At 35.6% G+C, this 25,383-nt stretch overlaps 1 protein-coding gene across 13 annotated transcripts in view; it reads left to right on the top strand.

Annotated features, from left to right (window-relative positions):
- Window positions 1–18: 18 nt before the first annotated feature.
- Window positions 19–25,383, top strand: part of LOC140596456 (ATM interactor-like) — a 117,944-nt gene continuing 92,579 nt past the window's right edge. For 2 of the 13 annotated variants that reach the window (XR_011998429.1, XR_011998430.1), the window contains exons 1-5: window positions 27–423; window positions 975–1,040; window positions 1,798–1,854; window positions 9,316–9,365; window positions 10,409–10,483. Coding sequence is in view for 5 of the 13 variants with exons in the window: in XM_072745094.1 (XP_072601195.1) it covers window positions 82–423; window positions 975–1,040; window positions 1,798–1,854; window positions 10,409–10,483; window positions 13,271–13,420 (690 nt within the window). In the remaining 8 variants the exon portion in view is untranslated. Of the gene's footprint in view, window positions 424–974; window positions 1,041–1,797; window positions 1,855–9,270; window positions 9,473–10,408; window positions 10,486–13,270; window positions 13,825–25,383 lie in introns of those variants that run through there. The other 11 variants (XR_011998427.1, XR_011998428.1, XR_011998431.1 and 8 more) reach the window with 10 other exon arrangements.

Here is a 25,383-nt window from a genome sequence, read left to right as displayed (position 1 = left end):
CTGGAAGCCCCTCCCCCTGCCGGAAGTGGCTGCGGCGGGAGGCGGGGCCTGCTCCCTCGGCCCTTCTGCCGTGCGGGAGCGATGGCGGCCTCTGAGGCGGCGGCGGCGGGGTCCGCGGCTCTGGCCTCGGGCGCCCCGACCGTCCCGACGGCCGCGAGGGGAGCCGCCGCCGCCGCCGCCGCCGCCGCCTCGGGCCCGTGGGGGCCCCCCGGACGGCTAAGAGGCAGCCGGCCGCGGCCCGCGGCGGCGAGGCAGCAGCCCGCGGGTCCGGCGCCTCCGGCCCGGGAGCTGATCCAGCCGTCGGTGAGCGAGCTGTCCCGGGCCGTGCGGACCAACATCCTGTGCACGGTGCGCGGCTGCGGCAAGATCCTGCCCAACAGCCCGGCGCTCAACATGCACCTGGTCAAGAGCCACCGCCTGCAGGTGAGCCCGCGGCCGAACGGCGCCTCCTGGGGCCTGGCGCTCGGGGGCGCGGGCGCGGGCGTGCGGGGCGCCGCGGCCGTGGTCGCGCGTGTGCGGGTGCGCGGGTGCGTGTGCGCGCGTGTGCGTGTGCGCGCGGGTGCGTGTGCGTGTGGTGCAGCCCCGGGCCGCCGTCCAACCGGCCGGGGTCGCGGCGGGCAGCGTGGAGCTGGCGCGCAGGGACGCGCAGCGGGAAAACCCTGTGTCCTGCGCCGCGCCGTCGGCTCCGGCCTCGCGGCCTCGCGGCCCGGGCGGCCCTTCCCGCGACCTCGGTGGTTGCGGCCGCTCGGTGGGCCCGCGCCCCTCACCCCTCACCGTGCTTGCGCGGCCGGACTGCGCGGGGCTGTACCCCGCTGGCTGCTCCTCAGCCCACGCGCGATACCGCCCTCAGGCCTCTAGGCTCAGCCTGAAGGAGCCGCAGATTGGCCTCGAAGCCCCGTCGGAAAGTTTCCTCGCAGCGTAGGTAGGATCCGGTTCGCTCAGGATTGAGACCTTAAGGGAGATTTCTCCCGCAGGCCTTTCCGAAGGGACCCGTGTGCCAGCAGGACAGTAGTGCGGACGTCCCTTCCACCCTCTGTAAGGTGGGGCCGTGGGCTTTAACCTTTAGTGCGTGTGTGTGGAAAGCTCCTTGAAAATCCCGGTGTCTGGGCCCACCCTAGACCTGTTAGGTTACAACTTCCCAGTCGTTACGATAGGAAGCTTCTTCCACCGCTTGTCACTCGCTTCTCTCTAGGCCAGCGGTGACATAATCCCAGAGCATGCCACGCAGAGCGGCCTTGTGGACGCAGCTTTTCACGGTCTGAATTGATTGAGGAATGAGTTGGAATGACCCTGGCGTGGTGCCTGCCCTGTCTGCCCCTCGGGTAAAGCCTCCCTGGAGATTCCCTTAGAATCAGGCTTTTTTTTTTTTTTTAGATTTTATTTATTCATGACAGAGAGAGAGACACATGCAGGGAGCCTGACGTGGGACCCGATCCAGGGTCCCCAGGATCACGTCCTGGGATGAAGGCGCGCTAAACCGCTGAGCCTCCCGGGCTGCCCAAGAATCAGGCTTCTGATAAGAATTTAGCAGGAGGTGTGAGGTTATAGTCTCTAGTAGGGCTGACGTGTTCCCATGAGAGGCAGTCCCCATCTGAGCAGATGGTTTATTGTTAATCTGTATTTTATACACTTTGGCAATCAGAAGAAACTCTGTTTTTTATTTTCAATGAAATATTCAGAGTAATATTAGTACACATTAAGTAAGTCAAAGTAGGACTTTTGCACCTGCCCAATTCATTACATTATAAATGAAGTTCCAACAATTGCATACCATTTAGCTGTATCTTATTGTTTCAGATTTATAAAGAAATTTACATCCGTCAATCAGTAGGCTGGAGATCTATGGAAAGTAAGGTAATTGACCATAGTTGCCACCCAAATTCAAACAACCCCAGGGTAATAAGGGCATGAGATAGCCTTTGCTTTGTTCTAACACCATTACTTTCAAATTTCATATTAATTGTTAGTAATATATTCCTGCATGCTATTTTTCTGTATTCTCATATAAAATATTTTAGTCAATCATGAACTATGTCATATGCTTAAGATATTTAAGAATAAAACAGTATGTTTGTATGTGTTTTCAGTCTATGTGTATGTATCAATGCATGCACAATTCATATGTTATGATCAGCTTGATGGCAGGAGATAACACTAAATTAATATTGAATTACTTCATTCATCCAACAAATGTTAATTTAGCTCTATAGAATACCAGGGACCAGATTCATTCATTTATTCATCCTAGAGGTCCTAACAGTGAATTAGGTAGTTGGAGTCTTTGCTATGTGAAACTTAAAATCTAGCCTGGGATGTGGTAGTGAAGGAAAAACTGCACGAATACAAATAAAATGACAAATTTAATATATTGTAAATATCATGAAGCAAAATTAACAGTTGCTCAAAATAGACCTGGTTTATTCCGTGTGTGTGTGTGTGTGTGTGTGTGTGTATGTGTGTAAATGAAAGGGTAACTCTTTTCATATTAAAAATGTCTTTGTTTGAATGAAGATGTATAATAGTCACTGTAATTATGTTGAAACATCCTTTAATTACTGGGATCAATCTTAATTATGATGTATTTTTTTGATACAGCATTATCTTATGCTTGCTAGTATATATTTTTTTAGAATTCTTGCATAAGTGACATGAATGCTAGGAATGTTTCTTTGTCCAATTTTTAGTTAAGATATCAGCAGTGTGGTGCTTTCCCTATGACTTTTCATATCCTTTTATTTATTTGGACCTAAACTTGACAATATTTAGCTATAAAATTATTTGGGGGGATACTCTTTGATAATATTATCTATTTGTTTTCTGTGGAAATAAATCTTAGAGTTTCCTTGCTGGGATAATATTTGATAAATTATAATTTCCTGAAGAGTCAACAGTTTCATTCAGATTTTCAAAAATATTTATGTAAAGGTATAAAACTAATATCCTAAGAGTTTTATATTTTTCTCTTATGATGGTTATTTTATTTTTCCATTTAATATTTTGTTTTTCTATTTTTAAAAAAAAATAGGTTAGCTGGCAATTTGCAAATAGTTTGTTATTTATTATTTCTGAGTGCTTTTTTTAATTCACATATAAAATATGTATTTTAGGAGCACCTTGGTGGCTCAGTGATTGAGTGTCTGCCTTGGGCTCAGGGCATGATCCCGGGGTCTTGGGATGGAGTTCCACATCAGGCTCCCTATAGGGAGCCTGCTTCTCCCTCTGCCTCTGTCTCTGCCTCTCTTGGTGTCTCTCACAAATAAATAAAATCTTTAAAAAATAAAATAAAATATGTATTTTACACTTATATATTATATTTTTATGTTATGTGGGGTTTTCTTTCTCAGCACCACTATGTAATCTGATTTTTGCTTTTAAATATGTAAAATTTGAAGGTGTCATGAATCAATTCATTGACTTCCCCTCTACAAAACAACAACTGCTTTCTTCACTTCGTAGAAGTTCTCTTTTCCAGGTGACATTGAAAGTGTAGCAAGACTTCACTTTGATAAATTTAGGTACCAAGAAAATCCATAATGTAATTCAGCAGCAGTGCTCAATATACAGGAAATACTATTTCCCAACCATCACTACAAGTAACACTTGCTTTGGAAATGTTAAGTCGCATTCAAGCCTAAAAGATATGGTAAAATGTGATCCACTATATCATAATTTTCTATTTAAATTTTAGTTATGCTTATTCCTCCACAGTCTTTCATGGTGTATGGAATTAACCAGGACAGTAAAGTGAAGGTCAATTTTGATGATACATTCTTCTTAGTCATCAACAGTCATCTTATCATTACAAACTTCTACTTCTCACCTCTCGTTAAATTTGGAGTAAATACACATGACCCTGCCTCCAATGTCATTACCTCGGTCTAAGTCACCATCATTTCCAGCCTGAGTAGTTACAATAGATCCTTAGTTTGTATCCCTGAATTGACCTTTGTACTTCTCAAAACATTTGTAGACATTAGCCAGTATGATATTCATAAATATAAATATGATTTTATCACTTCACATTAAAGCATCTCAGTGGATAAAACTCTTAGATCACATAGGAGAAAACCTAGTAGACCTTGGGTATGAGAAAAAGGCATGATTTATGACAGACATAACTAAGAAATTGGGATGCTTTAAAATTTAAAACTTCTGTTCTGTAAGAGACAATGTCAAGAGAATGAGAAAAAAAACATAGACTGGGAAAAATATTTGAAAAATATATATCAGATAAAGGACTGCTATTCAAAATATCCAAGGAATTCTTAAAACTCTACAATAAGTAAACAAACAAGCTGATTTGAAAGTAGGCCAATGTCTGTCCTTGCAAATGCAGCCACCTGGCCCCACCCAGCCATGGTCCTCCCCACCATGTTCTTCAATACTGCCCTAGACTGCAAGTCACATCTCCTTCATACTGTTTGCAGACTAAGTTCCAAAAACAGCAGAAAACTTCCATGTTATGAGAACTAGGGAGAAAAGATTTGGTTATAAAGTTTCCTGCTTTCACAGGATTATTCCAGGAGTTATGTGCCAGAGTGGTGACATTATAATGGCACTGGTGGCAAGTCCATCTATGGGGAGAAATTAAATTATGACAATTTCATTGTGAAGCACACAACACAGGTCCTGGAATCTTGTCTGTGGCAAATGCTGGGACCAACAGAAATGGTTCCCAGTTTTTTGTCTGTACTGCCAAGACCTGAGTGGTTGGATGGCAAGCATGTGATCTTTGTCAAAGTGAGATAGGGCAGGGATATTGTGGAAGTCATGGAACACTTTGGGTTCAAGAATGGCAGGACCAGTGAGAAGATCACCATTGCTGAATGTGGACAAATATAAAAATTTGACCTGTGTTTTAACTACCAGACCACCCTTTCTGGAGCTCTGGAGAGCACCCATTCATCCCCATCTGGTCGAAATATCCTATAATCTTTATGTTCTTGCTGCTGTTCTCTGGGTTCCATATATTCCTTACTCCGTTCCAAGTCTAGCTGGATTGAAGAGTTAAGTTGATGTCTATTAAATAAAAACTAAACAACAACAAAAGTAGGCCAAGGCCCTTAACAGACACCTCATAAAAGAAGATACACTGATGCCAAATAAGCATATGAAAAGATGTTCCACCTTAAGTCACATCAGGAAAATGCAAATTAAAATAACCATGATATACCACCACACACCCATTAGAATAACCAGAATCTGGAAAATTGACAACACCAAATACTACACCAAAGGTAAGGAAGTGGAACAACATAAACTCTCATTCATTGCTGGGGGAAAGGCAAATGTCTCCCACTTTGGGAGACAGTTTGACAGTTTCTTATTAGACTAAATATATTCTTACCATATAATCCAGCAATCACACTGCATGGTTTTTACTCAAAGGAATTGAAAATTCATATCCACAAAAAAGTTTTTGCACACGGATGTTTATAACAGCCTAATTCATAACTACCCCAAACTGGAAGCAATCAAGATGTCCTTTGGTAGGTGAATGGATAAAGTGTGGTACATAGCCAGACAGTGGAATATGATTCAAGACTAAAAAGAAATGATCTATCAAGCCATGAAGAGATATGGAAGAAACTTAAATCAGTATTTGTAAGTCAAAGAAGCCTCTCTAAAAAGCCTACCTACCGTGTGATTTCAATTATATGATGTTCTAAAAAAGGTAAAACTGTGAAGATAGCAAAATGTCAGTGGATGCTAGTCAACAATAAACCATCTCACATGGCTTTATATCCTCTTAGAGACAAATATGAAATAACATGAAATTTAAGGCCCTATGGTGAAGAGAATTCCACCTGCATATCTAATTTTATCTTATTCCACATTTAATCTCTCTCACTTTGGTAATTTTCTCAATTCTCACATATGCCAAACTCTTTTTCCATCTGAAAATTGTGTATACATGGTTCATTTTGCCTAGAATATTCATATCTTTATCTCTTTCTCCTTTACCAGGTATAAGTCTTTGTGTAGTTTTTCTCAGAGATGCACATTGTAAACATTTAATCTGTAGTATTTTCTTTTCTTTCATATGATTTATCACAAACTGTAATTACATATTTGGTGATACATTTATGTCTCAACTATAGTAATAGTCCCAATTGGCAAGAACTGTGTCTGTCCACCAGTATATATCTTTCATAGTTAGCATAATGAGTAGTCTGTAGTCACTCAAAAATGCTGGTTTTGACTGACTGATTGACTTTACTGTTAGTAAATTTTTTTGCTTCATTATCTTATCTTGTCCTTATAGTAATCATAGATGGCAGGTTATTATTTTTCATACATTAGATAAGAAAACTAAATATTGAAAAGTTTCTAAATCCCAAAATAATATAAATTCAGAAAGTAAAACATTTTTAAATTATCATTCCTATTAACTTCAATGGTATTTGTTTATTTTTGTGAAGATATATTAAATTGGACCAATCAAGAAATCCATAGTGCTTAATGGTTGAGTTACCCCTAAAAATTATTATATAGAACAGTATGGAGATTCCTCAAAAAAATTAAAAATAGAAATATCATACTATCCAGTAATTCCATTACTGGATATTTACCCAAAGCATACAAGAAGACTAATTTGAAAGAAAAAAAAAATTACTCCGGTGTTACTGTAGCATTATTTATACTAGCCAAGCTATGGTAGCAAGTTAAGTGTGCCCTGATAGCAGAATAGATAAAAAAAAAAAAATAATGTGGTGTATATACAAAATGAAATCTTAGCCATAATAAAGAATGAGAGATCTTGCCATTTGTGACAATATGGATGGACCTAGAAAGTGTTATGTTAAGTGAAGTATGACAGACAGAAAAAGTCAAATATGGTATGAGTTCATTTATATGTGGAATCTAAAAAAAACAAAACAAATGAACCAACCAACCAAACAAACAAACCCTCAAACAGACCCATAGTGAGCAGAGAATAAACTGGTGGTTAGCTGAAATGGAAAAGGGCAAAATGGGTGAAAGGGAGTGAGAGATACTATCTTCTAGTTATGGAAGTCATGGGAATAAAAGGTATTGCAGTGTGGAACTATAGTCAGTAATTATATAGAGACGGATAAGAGCTACACTTGTGGTGAGCACAGCATAATGTATAGAGTTGTCGAATCAGTATGTTGTACACCTGAAACTAATACAACACCGTGTGCCAACTCTACTTCAATTTAAAAAATATATGTTTTAAAAAAAAAATATATATATATATGTTTTTAAGAACAGGTCCTAATTTTTATCATAAGTAGCAAAAATACTAACTTCTGAAAACTTTTCATAGTTTTGACTTCTTTGTATTAATTATACTACTACCTACTTCATAACTATATTAATACAAATTTTTGAAAATATACAAAAGATTTAAATGTATATAGCTGTGTAAAGAAAATAAAAGTTTGGAAAATAGGATAATAATAGGACACTTATGAGGTAAATAACAACATACAAAATGCATTCTAGGAGTGATCTGAAGATTAAAACCAAATTCACACAAATTACAGAACTGGACTATGAGAAAAAAAATGATTCTCATGGGTCATCACAGGGAAAACAATATGCCAATTAATGAGGAACACCTTCAATAAGAGTTGTATAGTGAAAATAATAGCGAAAATAATAATGAGTTTCATGGTGATGTGTATTCAGCATTCCTCAAGATAGACTGATGGAATAAAAATAAAAATTAAGTTTCTATGGAACCAAATGATATAGCCTCAATAAAGCCTCTGATGCAGAGCGGTCACTGTTATTTTAGTTCAAGGATCTTATATGAACAAACGTAACAGCAGGTTAATTACAAACAAACTTATGGTGATAATCTAGCTATATTATCCCAAGCAATTGGTCTCTTTTTTTCCTGACAAGAAGTCTCAAGTATCAAATTTAAATAGTTATTTTTACTTTTAAGTTAATGGTTTTGTTTCCTATATATACTATAGCAAGTGACATGAACATTTAGCAATAGAGAGATGGGAATTACCCTGAGGAAGTTCATATGACAAATGAAAGATTATTGCAGACTCACTCAACACACAGCTCCATTTTCAGTTTTAAGATCTTGAAAGGACTCCTCATTAATGGTTTTCATCTTTGTATATAGCCTGCCATGTTTATGCTATTTCTGATAAACTACAATTCTTAAATTTATATTTGACATACTAGTACTTTCATTTAACATTATCCTCATATTGAGATGATCCTGTGGTTTTTAGATAAGAAAGTTTTATTGTACTGCAAGGTCAAAATTATGGTGTTTAACCTGAAACTATATAGTCTCTCTTTTTTTTTTTTTCCGAATTCACAAATTTTGTTAGGAGAGCCCCACAATATATAACAGCAGCTAAACTCACAGGCTAAGTTTAAAGCCAGATAGAGTTTTATTAAATGACTAACTTGAGAAAACCTGACTAGAGGAGAGAATTTAATAGTTAGGATTAGATGATATCATTTGCTAACTGAAAAAGCTATAAATTAAATGACTCAGCAGCTTCATTATTCTCTGTATCAAGGGCTCAGAGGCTAATGATCTCATGTGTCTAGAAGGAAACAGGCAGAGAAAGAAAGAACAGTTCTTTACAGTGCTGTCACCCGGAAGCAATAGGATATTATCATTAAGTAGTTATTTATTGATGAGAAATGTTAAAAACTCTAGTTTAATTTATGTACATGGTCTTAAAGTCAGATTGATAACAAGTCTGGTTTTATGGATTACCTCCTAGAGTCGGAGTGCTGAAACTTGAGGTGTTTTGGTTTGAATTATATCAAAACATCCCACAACTATTATAATAGAGAGTGAAAGCTGTTTCTGATAAAAGTTATATTTTTTAGAACGTTTGGCTAGAACTTGTCATGGTGGATTGAATGTACTTTAAATTGAATGTTATGTAAGCCTTTAATAAAGATGTGAATGAAAATCATTTAGGAACAGGGAAACTAAGCTAAAGTTAAATTTAGCTTTCCTCCATCATTTTAAATAATTGTTTTCTAGAATGAGAGCTATGAAACCAGAAGGCTTTTCGAATGTCTTATGCAAATGACAAGTAGCAATGGTTCCAAATGTGTTTGCAAACAATGACAAACGATAAAGACAACTTCTGTAATCCTTAAACCAACAAAGAAGAAAAAAAACCTATTTTCAGCCACATATGGGTAGAAATAGATGTTTTTCTGTCACAGAAGAAAAAACAAATGATTGACAATAGATTCAATTTATGACCATACGCATGGAAAATGTGTGATAACTCTGTAATTAAATTGTAGACAATAGCACATTCCCAAGTGTAAGGTGGCACATGTTATCAACAGCTTGGTGAAATCATCCAGCTTGACACATCATCCGGAATATGATAAAATAGGTAAGTATAAATTAATTTTTTCCAGCTGCATAAACAGAGGATAAGGAGGAAAATAAGGGAATTTTTATTATTTAATAATTACTGATATTTTTCATTTTTTTTTGATATTTTTCATTTTTAATTAAACAATTTGGTTACCTGTTTTTCCTTCTAAGAATAATAAATAAATAAAGAACACGATGTCAAAAAAATTTTTTTTTCTGGTTATCTATGCTGGCAGAGTACTTCCACGGCTGGAATATTAATTTGTTTAATTAGCCAAGATGACTCAAAGGAGGCTTCGAGTGGAGCTAAACTGGTTTTGACTATGGAATCTACCAATTATTATCAGAGAAAACGAAAAGCAAGTTACTTAACTCTCTCCTGAACTCCATCTATAGTTTTCTTATCTGAATGAGGAGATATAATCAAAAACAGAGTTACTCTGAGAACTAAGATATCACATATTAAAAAATCTTTGTTACATACTAGTTGCTAGTTGTTAAATTTATTTTCATTCATTTCCACATACATAAATTTTCCAGTGACAAAATGATACAAAAAGATTTGTTGTAAAAATAAGACTCATTTGTTGAATCTATCATGTGAATTAGTTTCTGTGTATATTTACATTAGTAGGTCTCTGGTAAAATCAAAACAAGAAACAAACAACAAAAAGAAAAGCCAAACAGATCGTTCTTGTTTGGACATCATTCATACCAGTGTTATCTGTAGTTGGATTTTTTGGTCCTTTGGAGCCATCCTACTTGAATTTTTCTTAATGGGCTTCTTTAGCTTAGAATCTTGGAAAAAGTAGAATTAGTTCATAAAAATCTGAAGCACAATGCATGGATGACTTCTATGCCGTTAGTCTCAGTTCATTTTAAAACACAATTTTTTTCTATTTATACTGTACTAGAGCTTCACATTTGACAGTGAATATAACCTTATCATTAGAAATTATATTTGCTTGACACATTAATAACCACTGTACTAACTAGTATTACCTTCTTAGCTTTCACACATATATGTAACTGATAACCGTTTTTTTTTTTTTTTTTTAGAAAACTGGTGGCCTGATGTATACAAACTACAGAGAACTTCTATATAAAACATTACCCTTGTGCAAATATTTTGAGGTATAACTTTGCTTACTACATATTCCTTTAAACTTTATATCTTTATGTGTAGGAAGCGCCTTTTTTTCATATTACTAAGTAAAGTCCATTTCTTGTTAATTAGACACATCACAGATATCTCTATTGACTATGAGTCTCTTTATCACATTAATCTATGCTGATTTTATTTACTTCCTCTCTCTTTTGCCAGCTCCAAACTAATCAGCAAACTCTATGACTGTACCTTTGAAATCAACACAAAATCTTCACTTTCACCCCTCCCCCATTAACGTCTCTGTCCAAATCACCATCAGCACTGTCTTACAATAACCTCTAATGGCATCCGGTGCTACAACCCTTGTGCTTCTAAGGTCTGTCCTCTGCATAGTGGCCCAAGCCATCCTTTTAAAATGTAACTCACATTATGTCACTTTTCTACATAAAATATTTCAATGGCTCTTCTTTTTTGTTTTTTGGTTTTTTCTTGAATAAAATCAAACCAGCTGCTGAAATGAATAGGCCCAAATTTTGGACAAATTATTTTGATTCTAATTCTTCCTCTGATTGATGAAATGAGGTAATTTACTCAGTTACATTTGTTTTGCTTTTAACAAAACCATAAAAAGAAAATCCAATGATATTAATGAGAGTAACAAAGCAAATGTGTAGTTAATTCTAAAGCATATACTCAATTCACCAGTATAAAATAATAATGTCAAATATAAGTCATAGCATGTCATTCTTCAGTCAAACTATTAATTATTTTGAATATTAAAAGTTATATCTTTTAAGTTACAACACTTCTGGGCTTTATTTTCCTTTTTAAGGTATGGTAATTTGGATGTTTCCAAATTTCCTTTGTAGGCAACTGTTCTATAATTCTGTGTATGTGGGATATTTCAGGTTAAGACATATTTCCTAGGAAAAATAATAGCACAATTTTATCTTTTTAGTAGTATTACAGCAGAACCACTGAGTAACAAATAATTTTGATGTTCCACTTTTACTCTCTATTTTACAATAAACACAGGAGGGAGACCCCCCAAAATTGACCCCTATCTATGAAAATAAACATAGATTTTTAAATATAATCACCATGTACTTCTAAAAATCCAGCTTTACATTTTAGAGTTTATGTGTGAGGCTGTTGTGGTTTTCAACAGTGTGGATGAAACTCATCATTTCAGTGTAGTAAGATCTAGTAGCCCAAAATAAATATTGATATTAGATGTGAAGACATCATTGAATGTAAATATACCTTAGATACTCAGGCAGGGCAGAAAAATAGAATATTAAAGAAAATATGCACATAAAATATTTTCTAATTTGCATACCAGCAAAGTGCTATAAGCAGTATTTTCCAAAGACTGCTGCTCTCTGCCCACCTCTGGCCAGAATCATTTTTGTAACTCAAGTCCTTTTGCCAGTCTCTATTGAAATACATCATGTCAATTAATTCTCCTTTAAAAGAGGCTCACTAAATATTCATATTCTTGCACCAATGGAGAAAGTTGTTGTTGTTGTTGTTGTTGTTTTTCTATCTGCATGAAATTAAATCACATACTTAAGTAAAACTCCCTATTCCAGTAATCTGAATAGTTTTACCTTTACTTTTTTCTTTAGTGTATATGGGGGAGATAGGAGATTTGTAAAAGCAATGCTATTGCTTACAGAAAATATATCTCATTACTGATTCTCTCAATGGCTTTAAATTCTTTCTGACATGCAAATCCCTGAGGTTAAAATTCTATTTAAAGTTCATATTTGAGTTTATAATGGTTCTGCTTCTGTACTGATTTAGATTTAATCAGAATGTGAAATAAAAAGAACACATAACCTTTTACATCTAAAGCATATTATATAATATTTGTAATTAATAAGCATCACTACATGGATAAATGGCATTCTGCATGACAATTTTATAGCAACATTAATATCAATGGTAAATGTCAAAGTAACCAAATGTCAAAGCATTTTCTTTACCTTATAAATACTCTTCTTATAACAAATGGTGTAGCACCTGTGAATGGATGATGAAAGCATCCTGGGATTTGGGAAAGAATTCACAAGCACATGATAAAGGAGTTAAATCATCACTCCAGTTTACATGGGAGCTCCCCAAATACTGTTTCAAATAGTTGATTTTTTAAAATGAGCTAGTAATGTCAATTTAGGGTTAATTAGGGTATTGTAATGTTTAACTATTTTGCTGGTCAAATATAAGACTGACCTAACAATTTGTTGAGCATGGATTCAAATCAAACTACTAGGCTATGATGACTGTAGCTAATAGTTTTTTTGAATGAGTGATCAATTGGAAAAGAAGGATAACGACCACTCTACATTTAGAAATTCATCATTTTACATTATTTCACATCATTTCAATAACTGAAACTTCATTAGCATCTGTTTCTTTGTACATTCTCCAATATTGGCCATTTCTGTCATTCTCAAATATTTCTGCCAAAAGGAAACATTAGTGTTTTCCATGCTGCGCTGTCCTCAACCTTAAAAGTTGTTCTACTATTCCCAATTTAGCAATCTCTCCTTTGAAGATCTTTCATGACATTTATCAACCCTTAATACCACATAAAACTTCATAGTCTTTCTTCGGTCTTCCCTCTCTTCCTGTATCCCTTCTGTTTATCCTTCCAGAGTTTTTGAATTATCACTGCATGTTAGCCACAGTGCCAGATACTAATAAAGCTTTGAATGAGATACAGCTTCTGTTTTCAATATTATAGCCTTCGCCCTGTTCCTTGCCATTGTTTTTGGAAGATTCTTATTCACATTAAATATTTTTCTCAGGATGCCTGGGTGGCGCAGTGGTTGAGCCTCTGGTTTCGACTCAGGGCATTATCATGGGATCCTGGGATCAAATACCCCATCAGGCTCTCTGCCAGGAGTCTGCTTCTCCGTTTGCCTATGTCTCTGCCTCTCTTTCTGTATTTCTCATGAATAAATAAAATAATAAATAAATAAATAAATAAATAGTTTTGTCAGGACGCCTGGGTGGCTCAGTCAGTTAAGCATCTGACTTCTGCTGGGGTCAGGGTTCTGGAATCCAATCTTTTCTCCCTGGGGTCCTTGCTCAGTGGGGAGTTTACTTTGCCCTCTCCCTCTTATTTGCCCTTCTCCTTGCTCATGCTCGCTCTCTGTCTCTCTCATATAAATAAATTATTTTAAAAATTGTCTTCTCTAATCCTGATTTCCAGCTTCTTTGATCACTTCAAGTCTAATCACTTCTCTTGTCACTTCATTTCACTTTTTGTTTTATTTTCCCAATGCCATGATCCATATCATGGTTTAGAATCTCATTTTTTGCTTAATTCTTTCTTCAAAGTTCATCTTAACTACTCCTTTTCCATAAAAGTAGTTCAGTTTCAATTCTTAAACCCTATAGCATTTTCTCTCTGTTTTATCAAAACATGCCCACCTATGTGTATTAAATAAATTATCATTAAATGTCTACTTTGTACCAGGAATATATTTTACCTTCATGGTTGGCTTATATGCTCACCATGAACTTCTCCTATGTATATTCATCCTAAAAGCCTTTGAATCTGCAGTTCTGCCTAGCAGAGCATCTTGTTAGCTAATCAATTATTTTTTGAAATAAATTTATTTTGTTTAAAACAATGGTAATGGGTTTATTGATAGTATCGCCCATTAAGTTTGTTAATATGCTTAGAATGGTCCAAATTATCGTAAAACAAGATTTTATCACTTGCATAAGCAAAATAAAGTCCTATAAAAAATCAATATTATATTTGTCACATATATCTCACACTTAATTAAATGAATATGAAATCTAATAACCTATCTATCATAGCTATTACAGTTACCACAAGAGGCAGCATTACAATGTTAGGAAGAAGAATATTTGATTTTTAAATTTCTGCTGTCAGGTGTTCCAGATCAATGAATATTTGCTGTGACAGAGTGCTGAGACCCTGAATAACCTTTGTCCCTCACATGAGTCTGTAGAACTTCTAAATCTGACAAAGTTCTAGCAGATTTTAATTTGATCCTCTCTTCTTAAAGCCCTCTGTGGTGATGACTGTTATCAGCCCTGAAAATCATAAGCCTCCTTTCCTTTATTCTTCAAAGTAGATATAATAAACTACTCAGAAAGAAAATAAATAAAGCATTTAAAAAGTTTATTTTTAAGGAAGGAAATAGCTACCATCAAAGTTCAGGAAATGGAAAATAGATACTCTTAAATTGCTACTTCAACTGGACACAAATTCTTAAAAATTTGACAACTAATCCAAGGAATTGTAATGTACTTCCCTTGTTAAAATCATAGGAAATAATTTGTTGCTGAAAAAATACATATATATATATATATTTCTAAAGTTTAACAAAGGGCATAAAGAAAACAAAAGACCTAATTCTAAGTCTTCTGCTATGGATTAAAAAAATATATATGCAAGCTTTATTTTTTTCATCTTTAAAATGATTAGTGTTAGGGGATCCCTGGGTGGCGCAGCGGTTTGGCGCCTGCCTTTGGCCCAGGGCGCGATCCTGGAGACCCGGGATCGAATCCCACATCGGGCTCCCGCTGCATGGAGCCTGCTTCTCCCTCCGCCTGTGTCTCTGCCTCTCTCTCTCTCTCTCTCTGTGACTATCATAAATAAATAAAAAATTTAAAAAAATAAAAAAAAATAAAATAAAATAAAAAATAAAATGATTAGTGTTAGGATGCCTGGATGGCTGAGTCAGTTAGGCATCTGCCTTTGGCTCAGGTCATGATCTCAGAGATCCAGCCCTGCAGTCAGGCTCCCTGCTCAGCTGAGAGCCTGCTTCTCCCACTCCCTCTGCTGCTCCCCTGTTTGTGTTCTCTCTCCTCTTTTTCTCTCTGTCAAATAAATAAATAAATAAATAAAATCTTTTTAAAAATATGAAATAAAGTGATTACTGTTCACATGTTACTAGTAAATGTGGGCTCATTTTCTTTCTACATTTACATTTCCTTTTCTTATAGTTAGTCTTTAAAGTATTTGTCCATGGCCATACAACAGAAAGATTCTACATTTGACATATTTTAAAGCACCTACATCCAGGCTTCTCCCAGTTCATGCTTTATTTTGAGCATGGACTGTCACAAGCAAAATTAAGCTAGCCTCCTCGAGTAGCCCCCAGTGGGCACAGGATCAAGACTCTGCTCTGTGCTCTGTCTGATTTCTTTGGCTGGAATTCCAGATACCACTTTCCTTTATGGTGAAATTAGTAAGATTTTTAGAAAACTCTGAAGTTATGCTAAATGGGGAAGAAAACAAAAAGCTGTATAAATCTTAAACACGTTAGGGAGCCAACTAGAGAGGATGAATGTTAGTTTCCCAAGTAGATAAGGAAATAACTACATTAATAGGCTTTTGTTAACTAATTTCATAGTAAAACATTGTTCATATGATAAATTGTAGTCTGGGCTCCAAGCAACTGACTACTACTCACTAGTCCTAAATAATAAAGAATTGTGAAGTGTTATAAGTTGGATAGTGTCTAGTCATCATCATGATTGATTTGTAAAGTTCCTAAAAACATAACAGTAACTGGTTATTAGCAACTCATAGAGCTTTTTAAAAAGTTACAACTTAAAGGTAAATTTTCATTTTTAATGTTCTTTAAAGACACTCTGACAATGGGAGAGAGTATTGTAGATTTAAATCAACTGATTTATCTGTGCTAAATTCACTTGAAATTTCTGCTCAGTGATGTGAGTTAGAAACAGTGTGCCCCCACCCTTATAATAACAGCAAAGCAGCTGTAGAATCTGGAAGCTCATAAATATTCTTGAGCTTGTCATGATGTAGTTTTGGAATATAGATGAGGTTTGGTGTGGTGAGGTCTAGAGCCGATGACCAAGAAACAATTCTTGGGACTTCTTTGGTGCAAAATGGTGGTTTTTTTGTTTTGTTTGTTTTGTTTTGTTTTGTTTTGTTTTGTTTTGTTTTGTTTTTAAGGCACGGGGGTGGGGGAGGGCAGGACCTGTGGATGGGAATAGCTGCTGCCCCGGGCTTGTGAGGGGTGGCTGATTCATTACATACTTGGGAGTTGGGGGAGGTAAGGAGAAGGGAGGTTTTCATTTTTGTATGATAAAGAGGACCTATATGGAGGCCTTGCCATTGTCTAAGCTTGTTATTTTTCCCTCTAGTAAAACATTAACATTAAGATAGTTGGGAGTTTCCTTCTGGAAATTAGGTTATTGATAAGAATGCTTTTTTTCTTGTAAACCACTAAGACATTTTATAAACTGAGGGAGACTCATGGCTATAGGACTATAATCTCTTTTAGTTAACTGTTTTTCCCTTTCCCTTAGCTTTAGGGTAGCCAGGAATGCCTGAGGAATGTCACAGGTATCTCACCTGTGTGTGTGGGGGGGGGGGGGGGGGGTGGGATCCTTTGTGGAGTGTTAGCTTGTGCTTTGTCCTCAGCTAGCCTCTGTTCCCTCATCAATCAGGGAACTGAAGTTGTAGGACAACTGACTAGCATGCAGTCTAAAGGACAGCTGATGACCTGAAGGGAAATATACATGTGAACATTTGCTTACTTAGGGCAGAAATAGACCCAGACCCATGTGGAAAATTCAGCAAGAATGGCTAACAATCTGTTGGAAACTTCTAGGTTAGGAAAAAAATGTGGTTACCCTAGGGACATCAATATTAAGGATATTTGTGCCATTTTGCAGGCTCTTTTGCCTTAATCATCCCGGCAATATTCCTGAGAAAGCTGCCTTTATGGTGCTTGGGGAAAGGGAGCCACAGCTGCTATGGAAGAGAAACTAAATTATGCCCTAACCCTTCTTCATCACTCTCTTGCTGAGAAACATTTTTCCATTTCCCCACATCTTGCAAGTAGAGGCACAAATAGCCTCTACTATACTAGGACTTTTGTCCTAGAGTATTTGTCAGATAATATCTGTATAGTGAATAGCCTTGGAAGATAGAGATACTATCTCCCTCAGGACCAGAAAGCAGAGATGTTTGCTGTCAGTATAACAAAGATAAAGTTTCTAATGGGGCAAAGGTTAGGAAGTTTTGTTTGCAGCTCCTTATAAATGATGACAGCTTTCTAGGTTTCAAGTTACTTACCTCTGACACCTCCTGCAACAGAGTTGCCTCATGGGAGTTGGGAAGAGGGGAGCAAAGGGAATTAATATGAGCATAAAGTTCCTGCTGCTTGCTTTGTTATGAGCAAAAGTTTTTTGTCTTTGACCCAGGATTCTTGCATTTTTCTGCCAGCAACCTTGTAAGGGAGGGAATATAACTTAGCTTTACATAGGGTACAATTTTAGATTTTTTAGTTTTTGACACATCCCTAGGGAACAAAATCCTTAAGCTATGGAGTAAAAGAAACATACTTTGTTCCCCTTAGAAGTCTGGTAAAAACACACTGGAACTGAAGGAAACAAGTAAGACTCTAATAGCCTTGAAGGAGGATCAGGAATACATAGTGGGCTCAGAACTTTAACTGAAGAAGTTTCAGGGCCGCTGAGAAGGTCATACCCCTAATACCTGGAATCATAGGGTCCACTTAGGTCTGAGGCTTAATTCTGACAACAGAAAATCACTACCCGTCCAAACTAACAAGCACCAAATAATTACAGGTAAGAACTCAGTATTGCTGTGAGAATTGCAAGAGCACAAAGTTCCCTGATGCACAGAACAAAGCAAAGACTTAAAGCTGAAGATGGAGATTATTGAGAAAAATTCTCTGATGAATGTACACATACCCTAAATTCAGGATAAACAGAGGAACTTAAAATCTGTGTTGCACCGAGGATAACCATTGCAACAATAAACTTAAAATCTAGCTATATTTCCTACTAGATAAACTATAGGTCCTCACACTAATAGCACTGATGGAGGAATGAATGGTTTTAAGCATAACACCTATCTACCTTAGTGTCTTCTTTCCAATATAAAATGACCAGCTTTAAAGAAAAGAAGGCAAAATATATTAAAAGGCAAGAAAATCCACTTCCAAGAGACAAAGCAAATCAGCATGATGACTCATATGTGAAACATATTTTGGAACTAAACAGAGAATTTTAAGTAACTATGATTAATGTGTTATGGGCTCAAATAGAAAAGATAGGCAGCATGAAATATCAGATGCATAATTTTGGCATAGAGATGAAAACTATAAGAATGAAACTAACAAATGCTAAAAACAAAAAAACACAGCAACAGAGGTAAAAAAAAAAAAATGCCTTCAGTGACTCCTTAGTTGGCTCCATCCAGCCTATGAAAGAGTGAGTCAAATTTAAGAAAGGTCAGTAGATACTTACCAGATTGAAATAGAAACTGAATAAGGAAAAAGGGTAAAAAACAAAAAGGAACAACCTAATAGGTGTGGAACAATATCAAATATCCATGTAATTGAGATCCTAGAAGGAAAAAAGAGAATGAAGCAGAAATATTTGAAATATAATAATTTAGAATTTGCCAAAATCACTGACAGAGAATTCTCACAAATAAAATAAGCTTAAGAACACCTAGAAAAATAATCAATGGTAACAACAAAATATACTTAAGTATATCATATTCTATATGCTTTAACAAAACACCAACAAAATCTTGAAGACATATATATTCATATATACAAATATACATATATATACATTTGTAAATAGGCAAACAAAAATAATACCAAGTAGACATCTCATCAAAAAGCATGCAAGGCACAAAACTATGGCATGGTGTCTACAAAATACTGATGGGAAGGGAAAAAAACTTACCAATCCAGAATATCCATCAAAATAGCTCTCAAAAATGAAGATGAAATTAAGACTGCCCTAGTCCAACAAAATCTGAGAAAATTCACTGATAACAAGTTCCACTACAAGGATGTTTACAGAAAGTTTTCCATGAAAAAGCAGTATGAATTTAGAACAGAATCATGGATCAACATGAAAAAATGAAGAGCACTGGAGCTAAAATAAAGTTAAAAACTTAGTTTTAATCACTCTTAAAGATAAATGTTATCTAAAGCAAAATCATGACCAATTTATTGCAAGTCTGAAGCAATAAAGTAAAAATTTATGAAAGTAAAAATATATGACAAAACTGGCATAGTACTAATGAACATAGTGTTTAAGGTCTTTATATCAAGGGGTATAATATTATTTAAATATAGGCACTGATTAAATGAAATTAAATATATTCTAAACCCTTGGGCAATCATGAAAAACATTTTTTAAAAGAGTATATATAGTAAGTCTGTAGTAGTGATAAATTTGAATCATAAAAAATGCTCAAACTGTGAAAAGGCATAAAAAGAAAATAATATGTATAAAGAGCAGATGGAACAAGTAGAAACAATTACTGATATAGGTAGATTTCAATACAATCCTATCAATATGCACATCACATTACAGTAGTATAAATACACCAATTAAACAGTGATTGCCAGATTTTATAAAAAAGTGTAAATAAAAAAGCAAGACCCAGTTATATTCTATTTAAAAGAAATCTGATTTAAATGTAAAGATAGGTCAAAATAAAAGGAATGGAATGAGATACTTAGAGTGGTAAAAAATCATAGAGACAGAAAGTCGAATGGTGGTTGCCTGAACCAGAGAGAGGGGGAATGGATAGTCATTGTGTAATGGCTATAGAGTTTCAGATTTACAAGACGAAAAGAATTATGGAGGTAGATGGTGGTGATGGTTGTGCAAATTACGAATTGCTTAATAGCAATGAATTATTGACTTAAAAATAGTGAAGAAGGGACATTTTATGTTTTATATATGCAATACAAAAATCAAAACATGCCATACCAACATTAAACAAAAGAAAGCTGAAGTATCTGCATTAATATCAGAAAAAAGGTAGACTTCAGAGCAATGAGGATTATCAAGGATGAAAATAGTGTTAAATAACAACATAGGAGTCTAATCTCTAGGAAGACATACCAATCTCAAACAGTGATGTACCCAACAACAGAACTTTAAGAAACAAAAAACAGTTAAACTGGAAGGTAAAACACCCAAACCCACAGTGTTAGCTAGAGCCTTCAACACTGTTTAAGTAACTGCCTACATAAGAAGACACAAAATTAGTATTTATGTAGAAGACCTAAGCAACACTATCAAATATAATCTAATTGATATATTCAGAAGACTTCATCCAGCAATAGCATTATCATCAAGAACATATTGAACACTCTTTTTTATGGACATATAAAGCATACACCAAGAGAGATCAACTTCTTAAAAATGTTAAAGAATAGAAATAATAGGATATTTTCTGAAAATACTAGAATTTAAAAAATAAAACAACGACGACATTTTGAGCTAAATGAAAATAAAAACAAAGTATCAACATTCATAGGATGCAGCTTTATCAGTGCTTATGTGTAAATTTATAGCACAAGTGCTAAAATAAAAAAAGATAGTCTTAAATTTAGTGATCTACACTTTTAAGAAACTGGAAAAAAGAACAAATCTAGCAAAGTAAATGGAGTTCAAGATTGAAAATCAATTGTTGTAGTCATTTTAACAGGCAAAGAAGAAAACTATCATCTCAAAAATATAAAAATAATTTGACACACTGAATATCTTTTCACAATAAAAAAAACCCTGCAAATTTGGAATGGAAGGGAGTCTGTATTTAATGTAATACTTAATGGTAAAAAGATGGAATGCTTTCTCAATGAGGTAGGAAACAAATTAATAACGCCCTCCCTTATTGCATAGATTCAACATCACACTGGAATCCTAGTCAACGCAATAAGGCAAAATAAACTAAAGGCATACAGATTGGATATGGAAAGAATAAATCTGTTTCTATTAACAGAAAGCATGACTATTAGAAAAGCCTAATATTTAGGGTAACATAATCTTATCATGACCCTAGTGAACATGGAGACTTGAATTATCACTGCTTTCTTTTTTTAATTTTATTTTTATTTTTAAAAAAATTATCACTGCTTTCTAAGAATTGTCACAGTAGCAATAGCTCATCTTTATTGGAAACATAGATAACAACAAGAATCTGCTTTATGTTTTGAAAAGCAAGTATTATATATGAACAATGAAAAGCACAATCTTCAGAATCTGAAGTGAGGAATGGAGTAAAACAAGAAGATCCTTATAAAACCTAATGATAAGGGGAAAATCCTATCTTTTCATGAGCTTGGATTTATGTCTGAGCAATCCCAACCACAAAATTAGGAACAGTTGAGACTGTGTCCTCAAATTCAGGTCAAGCTCTCAAAAAACTGAATATTGTCAGTTATTAGGGACTTGTCTGACACTTCTGTGCTTTGAGTTGTCTTGCAATGCTTTGATGAAAGAAATAATGAGCAAAATGGCTATATGTTGTCAGCAATTGAAAGCTGTTATTTAAGGGTGACTTTTCTTACACAACCATTTTTAAGTCATATTTGCTGGAGGATGTTAAAAATAGATACATGCCACTTTTGTAAGACAAAATTTGATCCTATTACAGCCAGGAGAAGCAGATGTATCCTTTAAAAAACACATGGTAAAATATTACTAATTCCTTAGATTTGAGATATTACAAGTAGTAATAGTCAAAACATAAGGCAGCTCTTAATGGATCGTTTTTATTTGTGGTGAAACAGACCTAATTCAGAAGCACAGACACAGAACCAAGGATATATAAATCTTCAATTTAGCCATTTTCTTTTGTTTAGCTCACTTTTGTTTGCATCTATAACTCAAAACATGCTCATACACACATTCTACCTTATGTGTACTCACAGTAAAACACATATAATGAGTTTTTCTGACTTACTCCACTGAAAGTGTTCTTCAGACTCATCCTCCATGCTTATCATCCTCTAGCCATGCTTACTGCCTCACAGCCTTCATTTATTACCTTTCTCTCATCTTTACCTTGCTAGGGCTCAACTAAAAAGCCATTTCCTCAAAGAGACATCTTCTGACCTTCTGATTTAAATTATGTAACTCCCCTTTGCAGTTATTCCTTCTTCTCATAGTTGGCCATTACATATTCATTGGTCAATTATTAAGCACCAGTATCCCTCTCTAGACTGAGTTCCATTCCGATAAAATAATTGTATGTGTGGTTAATCATTTTGTATGTATGGTCTAGCAGAATTGCTGGCATGTAGGAGATGCTTTCCTTAACACCTGCTTCTTGCCTAATCTTCTTTATTTTAGGAAAGAGAATCAGGCTAAAATATATGCTTCCTCCCTTTCTTTCACACCTCTTTGCCAAACTAATGGTGATCTTTGAAAGCTCTACCTTAACATATGCACTATAAATTATTCATCTGAGTACTTTCCACTTACTTTTCCACCAGCCTGCTAATCCAGTCATTATCAAACTTCCTGGATTACTGCAATAACCCTCTAAGTAGACTATGTGCTCCCTGTTCCTGCAGGAACAAGAGTGAATCTCTAAAAATATAAATATGGTCATGTTGCACCTTTCCTCAAATATCTCCAGTATCCTCCCATCACACTGAAAACAAACCCAATGTCTTCCCAAAGGTTAATAAAGCTTTCAGTGATCTGCTTCCTAATCTGGTTCATCCCTTACAATTCTTGCTTTTGCACTCCCACTCCAGCATGCTGTGCTGGGCACCATGACTCATGTGCTCATCAGGTCTTTGCTTCAGTGTAACATCATTACACAAGTCTTGCTTGTCCATCCTTTCTAAGGAGTTCCACAATAATTTTTTCCAGCCTGTTGAGATATTATTGATATCTAACATATGTAACCGTAAGGTGTACAATATGATGGCTTGATTTTTCACAATCATTTTCTATCTGCAGACTGTTTTTCTCTTTTTTTACTTTATGCAACTTCATATTCTGTCATTTAAGTATTTATTGTTTTGTTTTTGTCTCTTTTCACTAGAATACAAGCTTTTAAGTCTATAGATTTTGTTGTTTCAATTAATATTGAATTTCCAAGCAACCGTTGTGTTCTCAGTAAATTCTGTTGAATGAATAAATAAAATGTTCAACAAATAGTCCTTTAAAATGTGAATGAATAAAAGAATGAAATAATGCATGGAGATTAAATCAAAACTGACAAATTGAGGTTGTGCAAGGAGTCATATTCTTTGGCAAGTAATAAGCTAGATCCAGGGAAGAGCAGACTTTCAGGTTGAATGTTCCAGTGTATTAAATATGCATCTATGCATCAAGTTTTATTCATATATTTGTTGTTAGTCCATATGCTTTTTAATGATATCACTTATCTGCTTGATTAAAAATAGACCCTGAATTTTTATAGGCTATCATATCCTATCCAGTAATTTTTGCCAAGCATTCAAAACTTTCCATAATCTAATCTCTCATATCTCTTTTGAATCATCCAAAATGTTAAAAATTATGCTAACACCAGGCACACACATCTTAGTTTCTGATACCATTCTCCAGTGAAAGAAAACTGGACTCTTTTTGAAATGACTAATGGAGCATGGACAGGGACCTTATAAGACACTCCTAGATAGAGTGTCTTGTAAGATTAGAAATCAAGAAAGTTTGATAAAAAGTCACAGTGATAAATGAATTTTTCAAAGGGAGCACAGACACCAGCTAAAAGACTCCCAAATAATCAAAACAGGAACTATTTTTACAATTAAGCAAATTAAGTAGAATTAGATTATAACACACAGTATAAAATAAATATCCTGGAGTCCATACTGATAAAAATAAATGATTGAATAAATAAATCATTGGGGAAAAAGAGAACTCTCCTGTGCAGAATTCTAAAATGTTTATATATTTCCTCTGCTTTCAAGGTCGTACAGCATGTCTCTCTACTCCTTAAGTGTAGGCTGTGCACAGGGAATTCTTTTCAAAGAATACAGGATCAAAAGGGCAAAAAAGAGTTCCTTTATAGTGGAGAAATCTCTCTTTTTTTTTAAGTTTATTTATTTATTTATTCATGAGAGACACAGAAAGAGAGAGGCAGAGACACAGGCAGAGGGAGAAGCAGGCTCCATGCAGGGAGCCTGAGGTGGGACTCGATCCCAGGACTCCGGGACCTCACCCTGGGCTGAAGATGGCACTAAACTACTGAGCCACCTGGGCTGCCCTATAGAGGAGAAATCTGACAAACTACCTCAACCAGGTGATCAAGGTCAACATCAACAGAGATAAGTCATGTTATACATACATGTACCCTTAATATGATATAATGGCAATGGCACTTTACCATTGTGGTCTTCCTCCCCCAAACCCATACCCTAGTCTAATCGTGAGAGAAACCTAAGACATAGAGGAACTGTCTACAAAATATCTGACCAATACTCCTCTAAAACTGTCAAGGTCATCAAAAACAAAGAAAGTATGAGAAAAGGCCATGGTACAAAGTAGGCCAAAGAGTCATGATGACTAATTGTAATGTAGTGTCCTAGATTAGATTCTGGAACATTAGAAAAAACTAAAATATAAGTGAAATATGAGTGGATATAAAGAAATATAAGTGAAATTAACCTTGGTAAATAAGAATGTATTGATATATGTCCAGAATGTATCAATATATGTTCCTTAGTTGAAACAAACTTACCATGCTAATAATTTAATATATTAATAAGAGAAAGCAGGTGTGGGTATAATGGAATTATACTATATTTGTGATTTTTCTGTAAATCAAGAAGAAAAATAATTATTTAAAAAATTATTCTAGACATGGACAAGGGCTAGACATGGACCCAGAGTCCATCATTTTATCTATAAACTTCCCCAGCTACCTGGAAATTTTTAATTAATCATTTCTGAGAATTTCTATTTAATTTAGACATTTATTTTGATTTGTATTTGCCCATGTCTATTTCAAGGATGTTCCCTAATGGAAGAGTACCAGGTAACAATCTTGTAAAAGTTATATGAAGCTTGAAAGCTTAGAAAATCAATCTTTGGGCAGCCCCAGTGGCACAGCAATTTAGTGCTGCCTTCAGCCCGGGTGTGA

The sequence above is a fragment of the Vulpes vulpes genome, unplaced genomic scaffold, assembly GCF_048418805.1.
Source record: "Vulpes vulpes isolate BD-2025 unplaced genomic scaffold, VulVul3 Bu000000635, whole genome shotgun sequence".
Taxonomy (NCBI): domain Eukaryota; kingdom Metazoa; phylum Chordata; class Mammalia; order Carnivora; family Canidae; genus Vulpes; species Vulpes vulpes.
The sequence above is the reverse complement of the archived record's forward strand: the minus strand, read 5'-3'. Positions and strand labels throughout refer to the sequence as shown.